Source organism: Petromyzon marinus, chromosome 25 (genome assembly GCF_048934315.1).
Source record: "Petromyzon marinus isolate PM22_M1 ecotype Great Lakes invasive population chromosome 25, UKy_Petmar_22M1.pri1.0, whole genome shotgun sequence".
Lineage (NCBI taxonomy): Eukaryota > Metazoa > Chordata > Hyperoartia > Petromyzontiformes > Petromyzontidae > Petromyzon > Petromyzon marinus.
Genome location: NC_133691.1, coordinates 5,959,435 through 5,974,502, shown reverse-complemented (window position 1 = coordinate 5,974,502; position 15,068 = coordinate 5,959,435). Strand labels below are relative to the sequence as shown.

General features: G+C 45.3%; 1 protein-coding gene across 3 annotated transcripts in view; it reads left to right on the top strand.

Moving 5' to 3' along the window:
• CBFB (core-binding factor subunit beta) overlaps positions 1-4,028 on the top strand; it is a 70,911-nt gene extending 66,883 nt beyond the window's left edge. For 2 of the 3 annotated variants that reach the window (XM_076069661.1, XM_032960601.2), the window contains 2 exons: positions 2,637-2,732; positions 3,568-4,028. In XM_076069661.1, the coding sequence (XP_075925776.1) occupies positions 2,637-2,732; positions 3,568-3,639 (168 nt within the window). In that variant the 3' untranslated portion in view covers positions 3,640-4,028. The remainder of the gene's footprint in view (positions 1-2,636; positions 2,733-3,567) is intronic. The other variant, XM_032960602.2, reaches the window with a different exon arrangement.
• Positions 4,029-15,068: the final 11,040 nt, after the last annotated feature.

The following is a 15,068-nucleotide window of genomic DNA, read 5'->3' as shown; positions in this document are numbered from 1 at the left end:
GACAAACCTTTCTAATTGGCTGTGTCGGGTGGTGGCGGGTTTAACAACACATTTATATTTACGGAATCTAACCCAAAAAACCCTGTATTATGGATGATATTGGTCGCGAAAGCCGACGTGTTGAACTATGTCTAATTTCCTTCGCACCGTACATAGCCAACTGGCCATGGTGCTGGCCATGCCAACCCGCTTGTGTACCCTGCCACCATCAGTAATGACCGTACTTGCTGCGCCGCGCGTTTGTGGGTGCGACTCTGCAATTCTGCGGGAAAGGCATTGTAAGAACAATCTGTTCACGTTTAGCGCGGTAATAAAATGGTTCTCTTCTATACGCGTCGCACCAGACAGCTGCGTGAGAACGTGTTTAGTAGCTATCAAAGCCCAAACAAACCATTCTGTTAAATCGTGTGATAATAAAGCTTTATGTGCCTCGCTGCAATTTTCATTGCTGTAAAATTGCCCCCGACCAAATCCTTCAGGGCGCCATTCCTAGCCTTGCTAAAAGGGTATTCCCCAATACTTTATTCTACCTTGGAAGGGGATTTAGCATGTACACACGCCTACCATTTTTCCTACCCCCCCCCCCACATCTTATTGCCAAGCTTACAGATGTCATTTGTACACACGTAGCCATACGTACACGAATCGCACCTCAGTTGGGATTATACGTAGCAACCATCGTCCGCAACTTGCGTAGGCTTGGCAGGACTCTCCTGAAAAAAAGTTCGTGAGACTTGGTGAGGCTCCGATCCCTCCGGCGAAAGAAGAGCGTACAAGTGTTGTCATCACATCAACGCCTCTATTTAAGGAACGAAACAGTAAGACTTCTCCACAAATCTGGCTGTCGCCTGATGAAGCTAGTTATAATTACTGGCGAAACGTCGTACTCAGATTGCCAATGTTGTGGCTTGGCTCTCCAACACACCGGTGTGCTGTACTAGTGACGAATTGGCCACGTTCTTGTTTACGTGACAACCCTTACTAATTGGCTGTGTCGGGTGGTGGTGGGTTTAACGACACATTTATATATTTACGCGATCTAACAAAAAAAACCCTCCCTCCGTATTATGGACGATTTTGGTCGCGAAAGCCTACCACGTGTTAAGATTCTATAATACTGCTTCTCGTGTCTTTATGGCAGCGTGATGTGGTCAGAGCGCCCTCTGCGGTAACAATCCGCCCATTGCGTGGGCTTTGTATGCCGTGCAGCAGACAGTGGGGGGGGAGAGGCGTTGGGTTCGTGCGAGACTTGAACGTCGTTGTACTTTGTCTCACGCGCCGGTGGCTGCGACCGTACTCACAACGCGCGGCGTTGCCTTCGAAAGGCGAAACAACATACTAAGACCCCCCATTTCCCGCCCCCCCTCTTTCGATCTAAGTTAGCTGAACAGCAACAGAAAATGCCCCGCGGAATGTGCGCATCCCTTGCGCATTTTGTGGGTTGTCCGTTTCATGTTTTGTGTGCGCCGACGCCGCCTGCCTGGGATGTGACCGTTGCTGCCAACCATTAAAGCGACGTTTTTAAACGATAATAGTTTCATAAAAAATCTAATTATTGTTCCCGCCGTGTCGGTGGTTGTCTGGACATTGCATCGAGAGGCGTGTTTGTGTTCGCTAACGCAATGTCGGCATTTCCAAACTCCGGGGGTGGCTGTACGCATTGTAATGCATGATGCAAGAGGGTGGTTCAAAATTTGTCTTTAACACTTATATGGGACTGTCGTTTTTTAAAATGAAAAATAACGGATAATACATTGCAACATGATAACAAATGAATGTTAATAGCTTCAAAAAGTCTGAATCTCTCAACTTGTTCGCCATCGTTGTCAACGCGTGGCTTGAATCTTCTCCAGGTGGTCTCCGGAGCCTGGAGCCGGCACATTTCTCGTGGTGTTGTTGCAAATTCTCGGAAGTGTTAACATGTTTTTGAAGCACCCTGTATTATCAATGCCATTCTGCGTTTGGCTGCTCTTTGGTGGAGAGCTTTTGCAGGGTGCTAAGCACATGGTGCCTTGCGCCCAGCAACCTGGTTTCCATTCTTGCCATTTGCACAGCGGAGCAGTGAGACTGTACCTGGGCCTCTACTGCGTTGGCTTTGCCTGAAATGAGTACCTGGTACAATGTAAATGAGTACCTGGTGCATTGTGTAAACATCAGCACCAGGGAGACAGGAGGCTGGGCACTCTGCTCACCACAATACTCCCTCGTGTGCCATACAAGGCTTAATAGGGGCCCGCTAACAACATTTATTTGCCCCCCAACGTTCTGCGGAGGCTATAAGGGCGGCAGGGGTTGGGCAGGGGGGGATCTCTGTCTTTGTGCTCGAAACCCCCTGGCAGAGACCCGAGTTGGATTCTCACTCAAAGCCAACATCGGTGACGATTATTTGAACCTGGTCCTGGGTCTCCCCTAGGTCGAATCAGCGTTAAATGAGTACACGGTGCGATGCGTAAACATCAGCATTGGGGAGACAAAGGCGGCCGTGCGTGGTGCTGGCCACCCGCCCACGCATGCGCCGTGCCGGCCTTCATAGGTGCTGCTCGCTATAACAGCACTTGCCCCAACAGTCTGTTAAAGGCTCCACGTGATGGGTGGGGTGGGGATCTCTGTCTTTGCGTGTGTCCGCATGCTTGCAGCAGGAGGACCTGTTGGCCCAGCAGGCGTTTGAGGAGGCTCGCAGGCGAGCGCGGGACTTTGAGGACCGGGAGAGGGTGCACCGCGAGGATCTGGAGGTCAGATAGAGCTCTCGGCGACACGCGGCGGCGTCGGCGCCGCCAGGCGTGGCCTCTCGGCCCTCCCTCAGTGCTGCATCCCCATCCCCCACCCCCCCCCCGCTGCCAGTGGGGTTCAACTGCTGATGGCAAGTGCAGTTAGTGAGCGCCCGTTACGGACTTGTCGAGGATGCGGGCGTCGACGGAGCGCTTCTGAGTGTAACGTCCGAGGCTGATTCGATGTGGTGGGGGAAGTGGTAGATGGATTCGGATTGCCCATTGGGTGTGCATGGCTAGGAATCTTGAGCCCCCCTTTGCACTGGGGTCCGCGAGAGGTCAGTTTTCCCAATGGACTCGGGCGCATATGCACGCGCGTGTACGTGAGTGTGTACGTGATTGCACGTGCGTTACACGCAGAACCGTACAAGATGGAATGCACCGTTCATCACGAATTACTGAAATCCGATTGTAAAATAAAATTGTCATCTTCTGTTTCTGACAAAATGGTGCACGTTGTTTCTGTTAGTATTCAATGCTCAATAAATGTCTCCCAGTACAACCACAATGGGCATAATCGCGTGTTCCTATGATTGTGTGCTTGTGGGTATATGTTACTGTGCCTGATTTGGCTTACGCACAATTGCACCTGCGTGCGTGCCTGTGTCAATGTGTGCTACGTAGCAAATCTCTGTGTGCACGCACTTGCTGTGTGTGTGATTGTACGTTCACGTGCGTGCGTTTGTTTTCCGCGTGTTCCCGTGCGACTATGTACGTCTCCACCGGTGTGCGTTTTGAGATTGTGCGTGTGTGTGCGTGTCCGCATGTGTGGTGTTTTTATTTTATTTTTTTGACCCAGGGGAGGAGACACCCGGACACGAGTCCCAACTCTGGAGGCATGAACAGCGCAGACGAACTCAAGCTCCGCTAAACGAAACCAAGAACCCCGATAAATATCACTGCCTGAATAAAAAACGGAAAACTTACAAAAAAAGTGTTTTATGGAGTTCGAAAGGAGAGCCAAAAAAGCTAACGAAAATTGCGTTGGATTCTTTTAACTTTTTAAACAAGATACCCTCTATTGCTTCCTTTATATTCCTCTTCTAACGATAAAAATATAATTTCGCGAATATAGAGAAACAGCGTTTAAGCAGCTGGTGGCGGGCATCTGGGCTTGGCCCACTAGCCGTCATCGTATGGAGAAGCCTTCCGTGGGGCAGCTGCTCGACGTTTTGCCCGCTGCGTTCATCACACAGGGACAGGAATAAACTTGTGCACGAGGGGGAGTCATCTGATAGATGCATTGGCTTTTATTTCTTAAGGGGGGGGGGGGGGGGGTGGCGTGTGGGGGGGGGGGGGGGAAAGGTGCCTAGAATCCATATGAGTGCATTGTTAACTGATAAAACGCCAAAAAAAGATATATATATATGAGAGAGAAAGGCATGTAACACGATGAAAGAAACGAGAAGGACTTGGCGTGCGTGGAAAGTTTTTTTTTTTTCTTTCTCCTGGAGATATTTCCGAGATGAGTAGAGTGACCCTGTGGAGGCGCAACAAAGGGTAAGCCGTGGCTGTGATGTCGGATGTAATTTTACCCCCCCCCCCCCCCCCTTCTCGCTCTTTAGACTGCTCGTGATCAATAACTGGAAGCCTTCGGGAATCTCGGTCCCTAGCATCCCCATGCGCTGCGACGTAAATAACCTCGGCAACTGACCTCGGCGCAGATGTACGGATGCGTTGCACCGATCTGTTTTTTTTTCTTTTCTTTTAAAGTTTATACGAATAATTCAGTTTATTCCGTGACGTGGCGTTATAAATCGTCTCTGTATCACGCTTCGGACTGAGCGGCATTTCGCTGTGGATAATCGCAGTCTGTTTACAATTCTTGTTTCTCGGCAGTGCTAGGGATAGGGGGGGGGGGGAAATGAGTTTAATCTTGACATCACATTCACATGGCCAGTTTTCACCCGTTTTTGGAAATTAATGACGCAACAGATGGATTTCAGTTTTGCCTTGCTGCAGTTGGGCCAAGACATTAATCTTTACTGGCAGCGGGGCCTTACACAAGCAAGCATAAGAGAAAGTAAGATTATTGTGATGTTTCCTCAATTGAGTTATTGCAGGTACGATCAATCAAATATTTAAATATGTATCATACCTGGACCTCTCAAAAGCGAACACGACGGGTAAACATACCTTTCACACGGGGATGTCTGATTATTATTTTGTGGTTATATAAACGTTGTTCTTTGTTTCAAACACTCGGCCTTTTCAAAGCGGGTGCGAGTCTAACTAATCATCTCGTTCCAGGCTTTTGTCCCTGAGGAGAAAACAGTTTCCCTTATTTTTGTAGGGCCCAATTGTGCTTTAAGCGCGAGTAAACATTTGGAATCAATGTGTATTTTTCTTTGAAAAATATCACACGTTAAGTTAATCTATCCCCGTATGCTCGGGTGGTGGTGGTGGTGGGTATATTTTGTGGGGTGGGATCTATGCTATCTATCGGTTTGTAATGTTTTTATTACAACGAGATCGCATCGGTTTGCAAACGTAGTGGATGTAAATGATTCCCCTTTTTTATGACTCCACAAACTTTTCTTTTAAAAAAGAAGAGAATATATTTTATCTTTTAAAATCAGTGATTATTGAACATTTCCACTTAATTATTCACAGCCCAAAATACAATTCATCCAATTTCTTGAAACTTAATTGATTCTCCTTTCTCCATGCGCGGGCGGGAGGGGGTATAGGAATTCGGTATTTTTGTTGCGTTTGCTAAATTGTGGCGCTGCATTTATTGATGATCTAATGCAGTTGGGTGAGTTTTACATTATCTCTGTTTGGTTTCCCTGAAAACCCCATGGCTCCATTTATGGTGAAGTTTGTATTGCCACTCCCCCCCCACCGCTTCCCCACCATTGGCTAATGCACAGCAGATAGGAAGTTTAATAACGAACCTACAGTGCAAAAAGGTCATTTGAAGGCTAACTAATCATCCCGTTCCAGTGGGTAGTGTACTCTGTGACATAAACAAATACAAAAAATGCGAAATTAGCTTCGTTGTCAAAAAAACAAGCAAATGTTCTTCACAGCCTAAATTGTAATTACTTTTTTGCCGGTTAAAATTAGCAGCCTTTGATCAATTAATTATTCGGAATTATGTAAACCACACAATTACTATAGCTGCGTAGTTCTGTATAGATATCGTACAGCAAATTAAACAGCACCAACACATTCAATCACTTAGTTAAAAAAATATTATTTTAAGTGTCACCTCAAAGCAAAGTTCAGCTGTCGCTTTATTAAATACGTAACGTAAGTCCTAATTAGTGTTTTTTGCGAAAGATGCCCCCGAGGAATGGAAACCAATCGTTCATAACCACGAGGGGGAGAGGGGCCTTGTTATCTTATCAAATGCGAACTGTGGACGGGTCTTGGCCTACAATATGTGTTGTTGTTGTTTGGCAATGGCACCTCGAGTTGTATGTTCATCATCACATTTCACCTTTTTTGAACACCCTCAACGTCAATCCAACGTTGTGATGGTTCTACTTCGTATTACCCTACCGCATTCGCGTATCTCAGCTGTTACAGAAACTGCCATTGTCTGTTTTGCACTATTACGTTTTGTTTTATATGTGTGTGTTTATTATTGATTTGTACGCTCTTTATTTTATTAGATAGATCATCGCCATGTTTGACCTATGATCAAAGCTTTTTCGTGCTCGTTTTTAAGTAAGTCTCATAGGCGGACGCTTTGCTGTTGTTATGCTTTTGGCCTCGTGTGTGTTGTTTTAACCCTTGCAGCTGCCGCAAGCATGGGAACGTTAGATGTCTTTGGTACCTTAACGCCACCACTTATTGCAAATCTAATTCGCGTACGCTTCTTATGGGTTATCACTGCTGGAAAACAAAAGCACAATTAGTAGATTGTAAAACTGAAATATGTTGGTCATGATGTGTTTTTTTTTATCAATTGTATTATTTTAAATTGTTGATCTATAGGTATGGGATGTGGCTTGTGCATTCATTGTTGTTAATTTTGCTTAAACTGTTGTACGGAATGCATTTGTGTAGCCTGCATCTTATAACCACAGCGTTCAGGAAATATTCTTTCAAATAAGTTTTACGGGGAATCAAATGCAGTATTAAAATAAATCCTAAAGTGGAAAATTATACAATCCCTAAAGCTATTTCCGTTAACATATATACAGGTCCAATACAAAATAGTACATTTCAAAAAACATTGAAGGAAGCACATAAATAGTTATCACTGTACAATATGATCCTTTGAAACATGGTTTAATTTGCTATCAGAATCAAAATACATCCCACGTGACAGGATAAAGCGTTAAAAATCACTTGAGGATAACAGTGGTTGTGATACAGTACTGCAGTGAGGGAAAAAAGTATTTGATCCCCTGCTGATTTTGTACGTTTGCCCACTGACAAAGAAATGATCAGTCTATAATTTTAATGGTAGGTTTATTTTAACAGTGAGAGACAGAATAACAACAACAAAAATCCAGAAAAACGCATGTCAAAAATGTTATAAATTGATTTGCATTTTAATGAGGGAAATAAGTATTTGACCCCCTCTCAATCATAAAGATTTCTGGCTCCCAGGTGTCTTTTATGCAGGTAACGAGCTGAGATTAGGAGCACACTCTTAAAGGCAGTGCTCCTAATCTCAACTTGTTACCTGTATAAAAGACACCTGTCCACAGAAGCAATCAATCAATCAGATTCCAAACTCTCCACCATGGCCAAGACCAAAGAGCTCTCCAAAGATGTCAGGGACAAGATTGTAGACCTACACAAGGCTGGAATGGGCTACAAGACCATTGCCAAGCAGCTTGGTGAGAAGGTGACAACAGTTGGTGCGATTATTCGCAATTGGAAGAAACACAAAAGAACTGTCAATCTCCCTCGGCCTGGGGCTCCATGCAAGATCTCACCTCGTGGAGTTGCAATGATCATGAGAACGGTGAGGAATCAGCCCAGAACTACACGGGAGGATCTTGTCAATGATCTCAAGGCAGCTGGGACAATAGTCACCAAGAAAACAATTGGTAACACACTACGCCGTGAAGGACTGAAATCCTGCAGCGCCCGCAAGGTCCCCCTGCTCAAGAAAGCACACACACATGCCCGTCTGAAGTTTGCCAATGAACATCTGAATGATTCAGAGGACAACTGGGTGAAAGTGTTATGGTCAGATGAGACCAAAATGGAGCTCTTTGGCATCAACTCAACTCGCCGTGTTTGGAGGAGGAGGAATGCTGCCTATGACCCCAAGAACACCATCCCCACCGTCAAACATGGAGGTGGAAACATTATGCTTTGGGGGTGTTTTTCTGCTAAGGGGACAGGACTACTTCACCGCATCAAAGGGACGATGGATGGGGCCATGTACCGTCAAATCTTGGGTGAGAACCTCCTTCCCTCAGCCAGGGCATTGAAAATAGGTCGTGGATGGGTATTCCAGCATGACAATGACCCAAAACACACAGCCAAGGCAACAAAGGAGTGGCTCAAGAAGAAGCACATTAAGGTCCTGGAGTGGCCTAGCCAGTCTCTAGTCCTTAATCCCATAGAAAATCAGTGGAGGGAGCTGAAGGTTCGAGTTGCCAAACGTCAGCCTCGAAACCTTAATGACTTGGAAGATCTGCAAAGAGGAGTGGGACAAAATCCCTTCTGAGATGTGTGCAAACCTGGTGGCCAACTACAAGAAACGTCTGACCTTGTGATTGCCAACAAGGGATTTGCCACCAAGTACTAAGTCATGTTTTGCAGAGGGTTCAACATTTTTGACATGCGTTTTTCTGGATTTTTTTGTTAGTCTGTCTCTCACTGTTCAAATAAACCTACCATTCAAATTCTAGACTGATCATTTCTTTGTCAGTGGGCAAACGTACAAAATCAGCAGGGGATCAAATACTTTTTTCCCTCACTGTATATATTCGAAACCATTTGAGAATTAGATAATCGACGTTTGCATTGCCTGGGTATAGGCATCGGAATGAAGCATCCTGCAAATGTAGAAATGGGCACGCGGCTACATTAAAATAAAACGAAGTAGGAGTGCGGGCGAGTCTACTACCAGTGTCCAATTCAAATAATATCACTGCCCCTCGTACCCATTAAGGCTTTTACATTTTAAATTGTTTGGCTATTTTCACATCTGTTGCCCTTGCAGCGTAGCCCAACCCCGCCGGTCGAGTTCACAACATCTTCCTTTCTTCTTAGCAGTTGTGCTCAATCTCAGACGCTCCATCGGCTGCTCCGTGAGCACGTGGCGGGTGTCTTTGGGCGAGCGACCGTTTAGTCCGGTCGCAAATTTGGGCGAGTGTCTTAAAACCGAACAAGCAGTAGAGAGGAGGCGAGGAAGGCTTCTGACGGAGCTTCGTCTTGCCTCCCACCGCCGCCTGCCCCTCCCGTCAGCTGCGGGAGTAGCCCCTGCGGCGAGAAGCGACGCTGGGACTGTCTGTGGCCCTTTAAGAATTACGGTTTGCAATGGGCCCCCTCCGCAGTTCCCCCTCCGCTTGTCGCCACGCAGTGTTATTTTGTTGTTGTTGTTGTCCAGATTTGCTTGGGTTTAATAAGTCAAAAGGTTGGTTTGACCGAGTTTTAACGATTTAACTTTTTGTGTGTTAGCACATTTTCAGTCTCTTTCTCCACTCCCCCCCACCCCCCCCCCCCCGATTGTTTTTGTATCCCATTCCGGGCTTGACTCTTTTTCTTTGTTTTGCTTCAGTTGTAACGTCGGCTTTTATTTACATGATGACTACAAAATACCGCATGGTATACGCAGCGTTGGGCGAGGGGTCGTGCACCAGTAATTAAACTGAATCTTTCAAATCACATTGCATGATACGAAAGAATATTTTCTAAACATTTTAAACTCTTTGTTTTGGTTTGCACTAGCAATATTTTCAGGGGGTGGGGGGGGGGGAAATTCCCTAGTCTCATGCAATTCGTGTCCTTTATTTTTTGAGCTCTGGTTAACAAGAAGCATTACATTTCCGCATGGCGGTTCATTGAATTTTTTTTGCGCCAAGAAAATAGTTACCTGCTCCATGGGTTCTGTCGATAGCTCCCTCGGAAGTGGGGGATAGAGTAGTGTGAGCTGTGATGTAATAAGGAGGCAAAGTGTGAGTCTTTCCGCCCTCCTTTGCGAAACATATCGAATCAAACGCAGCTCGCACGTACAATAATCACCTTAAGGGGTTTTTATTCCTTACTTTTAAATTGTAAGTTCTGCTTCGTGGCCACGATTGTGATGCACTGTTGCCGTTCGCAAATGCCGTCAGGAATGTTTATAGGCATAGGAATCTATAAAATAAAAAGAGCATTTTTTTCTCTTCTGCTAATGGTGTTGGACAATTCAAAGATAATTTAAATTGCGTTGATGGGGGGGGGGGAAGTACGAATGTACTAGAGTCATTCTCTCAGAGTTGCCTCAGCCATGTGAAAGCCATATAAAATCCCATTGACCCAAAACAAGGACGAGTTTGTTATTTATTTTCAAGTGATATCAACTTGTGTCGAACAGCGTGGGTCACATTGCTGGCTTGTACTCGACTGCAAGTGTGCTCGTTTGAAAATGTGCTTTTAAAAGATGTTTATTTAATCACTTGGTTTGTATTCTTATTTAATCTACTTAAAACTTTTTAAATTCGAATGTTGGCTCCATTACTAAGGCTATTGAAATTACATTTATTTAGAAAAAGATTCATGTCACATCATCTTTAATCCCTTCAGTTCCCTTAACGGAAAAAAGCTACGCTGACATGATTTCTCACTCTAAGCTTAATATAAATATAATTGTTTTACAAATGGTTATAATGACGATCTGGCTTTCATATCACCGACAGTTTAACATTTAACTATAATTAGCATAACCCGTTTAACAAAGATATCTGATAATGGATGTATCATGTATGGCTCTTTTTACACTTGGATCCTGCAGGAAAATGCGTGGTGTTGTTAAATGTTACGTGAGTGAGAATGTGAATTCTAATGGGGACATTCAGCAGGTCACGTGGGCCATTTTTTGCTGGATGAGTGCAGTCTGATGTTCGCGGTGATCGCTCCTTGCAGGGTTAAAATGAAACCCAGCGGTATTTACGTAAAAATCATACTTTTAAATGTCGGATAAATGTTTTTTTTCATTTTTTAAAATATATGCACTATAAATTAATATTGCATGCTCGGTCAGTTCCAAATATGTTAAAATGTTTGATTATTATGAAAAGAAAAGTTAGCATTAATGAACGTTAATGGGTCTGTTTATTTTTTTAATTTTTAATTTACTTAAATCTGTAAGATAACTTCAAAGTAGAACAAGCACCGTATTTGTAGCCACGTTTTCTCGGTGTGGGGGGAGTCGCGGCCCGAAAGATAAAAATACACTGTGTTATGCGTGCGCATTCCAAGTGCTGAGTATCAAGCAATGCAAACATGCTTACAGTTTTTTTTTTTTAAACCGGAGCACCTGGAGAAATATTTAAACATTTTTTTTTCTCATTCTATGCTTGCAATAAAGTATCTTTTGACAAAAGTCTCGAGCTTGACCACTTTCTGCCAGCCAATTGAATTACACGCTTCCCCCTAAAGTCAAGGAAACTTTAAACTCGTCGGTAATGGGCATGCAATGATTTACCACCTCCCCCACCCACATCAGTTGTGGTGAAATGTCACGATTTGATTTAAAACCAGAGTGGAACCGAACTGTGAACTCACGTTAACCGCAAATTTTCCTGAAATTAAACCAAAAAACGAACCTTCCGTTCTGAATCAACCCCCTCCAACACCCCCACCCCCTCCCCAAGAAAAGGAAGGATTTAGTTCACAGTTTTAACCGGTTCAAAGGGGTTTTGTGCTTAATTAGCCGTGGTGTTAACACTGAAAGTGGACGTAATCTCTGAGCCATATTGGTGTTCTAATCATAAGAGGGGCAGTCGTGCGGGTGCCTCATAATCACAAGGTTGAGATTTTAAATCCCTCTGGGTTCAAAAAATATGTAACACTTTGTGGTAAATCTGACCTTCTCCACAGACCTAATCATACACCAATCGTAACCGCTTCATTCGGTTTTAGGGTAAACCCAACCGCTACCCCAAAAACATCAGTCGGTTGAACTTCCCGGATTAAACGATCAATATTTTTTTTTCCGTCTATTTTTACGATCTAATTTGTATCGCTTTGTATTGTTGCCGGGCACAGTAGCCTACATGGATCAGTGTATAGTTGGCACACTGTGCATCGTAAATGTATCCATGAACAATTCAGTGCATTAATCATTGAGTTTAATAACAGATTTTTTTTAAAATTTAATCAATGTGCGTCATTATGCACCTCGTAAATAGAATCTGCTTTCTAGATGTACGAGGAACACACACACATGCTGTAAAATGTGCAGTTAAACTAGGATACAAATCTGTTTTACCTGTCGGAGAACTGGAGCGAATCCATGATAAGCACATTTGTTTTGCTCAGGACATGACTGTATAATCAAATGGTTCTATGGGTTTTATTTATTTTGAAATAAATAACGTGGACAGCTGCAGGTTGCGATGGACTTTGGCATTAAACAGCAGAACAAATGTTTGCGATATTAAAATAAAAATCACAGTGGCATTTACCACCCCCCCCCCACCCGCCCCCACGTGATTGCTATGAAAGCACTTTTCCCGCTCAATGCAACTCACTACTCTACGGGACGTCTGGAAAAAAAAAAGATTACGAAGCTGCAGCTTGTACAAAATTCTCTGGCACGTGTCGTGACGGGTGCTTCAAGATCCGACCGTGTCCGTCCAGTGCTCGCCGAAGCCTGCTGCATTGGTTTCTGGCTTGCCGAACGAATACTTTGTAAAGTCGCGCTCATTACACACGAAGTTATTGCCACAAATGAACCACACATTCCCTTGTTGATCTCGTCAAGGAGCATAAACCATCACGCGAACTCCGGTCCTCCTCGGAGAGGCTTTTGGCTAATCACCGAACAAAGGCGGTGGTCACCGCATCGCGGCGCTTTCAGATGCGCATCTGTGGCCGTCTGGAACGCTCTTTCGATATTAGGAAGCCACTGGAGCTGTGCACTTTGAAATCATCATCTAGATTGAAAACTCATTTATTTAGAACTGCTTTTTGTGTTTGGTGTGTTGTCTTTCCCCCGCACTTCCGATTAGCGTGGTTGGCTACGTACGGTGCGAAAGGGTTTCAACGTACATACAACACCGCACAGAAGATAATCGCAGGGCATTATGTGCTGATTGCATATATTATGTTTGCTTCAAGCTGTGTCTCGGGAGAGAACCAATTTTTTTTAAATGAAACGGTGTTTGGGATTTGGTATCGTATTTGAATGTCTCTGCCGCTCTTTTTAAACTTGGGCCGTCAGGTTTGTGATGGTTGAGTGGCAGGAAACAAAAGAGAGAGAGAGATATGTTAATTCTTGTCAAGTTTTCTCTTTGGGGCACGTGTTGCTCACGTGGATCCCCCACGTGCTGGATTTGGCACCACGTGCTGTATTTGGCACCACGTGTTGTATTTGGCACCACGTGTTGTATTTGGCACCACGTGTTGTATTTGGCACCACGTGTTGTATTTGGCACCACGTGTTGTATTTGGCACCACGTGCCGGATTTGGCACCACGTGCCGTATTTGGCACCACGTGCTGGATTTGGCACCACGTGTTGTATTTGGCACCACGTGCCGTATTTGGCACCACGTGTTGTATTTGGCACCACGTGTTGTATTTGGCACCACGTGTTGTATTTGGCACCACGTGCTGTATTTGGCAGCACGTGCTGGATTTGGCACCACGTGCTGTATTTGGCACCACGTGCCGGATTTGGCACCACGTGCCGTATTTGGCACCACGTGCTGGATTTGGCACCACGTGTTGTATTTGGCACCACGTGCCGTATTTGGCACCACGTGTTGTATTTGGCACCACGTGTTGTATTTGGCACCACGTGCCGTATTTGGCACCACGTGCTGGATTTGGCACCACGTGTTGTATTTGGCACCACGTGTTGTATTTGGCACCACGTGTTGTATTTGGCACCACGTGTTGTATTTGGCACCACGTGCCGGATTTGGCACCACGTGTTGTATTTGGCACCACGTGTTGTATTTGGCACCACGTGCTGTATTTGGCAGCACGTGCTAGATTTGGCACCACGTGCTGTATTTGGCACCACGTGCTGGATTTGGCAGCACGTGCTAGATTTGGCACCACGTGCTGGATTTGGCACCACGTGCTGGATTTGGCACCACGTGCTGGATTTGGCACCACGTGCTGGATTTGGCACCACGTGTTGTATTTGGCACCACGTGCTGTATTTGGCACCACGTGTTGTATTTGGCACCACGTGCTGTATTTGGCACCACGTGTTGTATTTGGCACCACGTGCTGTATTTGGCACCATGCCCGGGCCAGTCGTTATTTTGTTCGAAGCCCTTGTCGTGCTGGGAGGGCCACTTCTCTCACTTGGGGGGGGTGGCTTGAGGGAGGTTTTTTTTTGCGGTCACAACTCTGTGGAGTCCAATTAAATTGTGCAATAATTTAAATTCCGCGGAAAAAATGCTTTTAAATTCAGTTACGTTCTACGAGAAATTAAATTCCACAAAGAAATTGAGCCGCGGAAGCTGGAGCCCGTCCCATTGATTCTGTTCCCAAGTCAAGATGCACACTTCACATTTGCAGCGTTTCTAAATCTGCGAACACAACGCTGCGTTGTGTCAGCAGTGTTCACTGTCCTGTACGTTTTGTTTGTTCTCATGCGGTGGCTGACTGGCATGCTCTCGGGTCGCCACACAAAAATAACAAGAGGAGACATTTTTTTCCGATTATGGTAAAAACAACTCAGTTTTTCACGAGCCGCAACGCACGTGGTGAATACGAGACGGTGGTGGAACTTAATAATAATACAAAAGATTACGGTCACGAAGGAGTCACTTAAAGAGCTGCATGCGGCTGCGTAGCCGCAAGTTTCCGACCCCTGGGCTTGATGCTTGACTCGAGCCAGACTTGGCCACTGCTTTGTCATCTTTCCGTGGCCGCAGATGGGAGAGAGCACACACTGAGGTGATGGTTGAGTGATGGGAAGCTGCAGAAACTGAGGTGATGGTTGAGTGATGGGAGGCTGCAGAAACTGAGGTGGTGGTTGAGTGATGGGAGGCTGCAGAAACTGAGGTGATGGTTGAGTGATGGGAGGCTGCACAAACTGAGGTGATGGTTGAGTGATGGGAGGCTGCACGCACTGAGGTGATGGTTGAGTGACGGGAGGCTGCACAAACTGAGGTGATGGTTGAGTGATGGGAGGCTGCACAAACTGAGGTGATGGTTG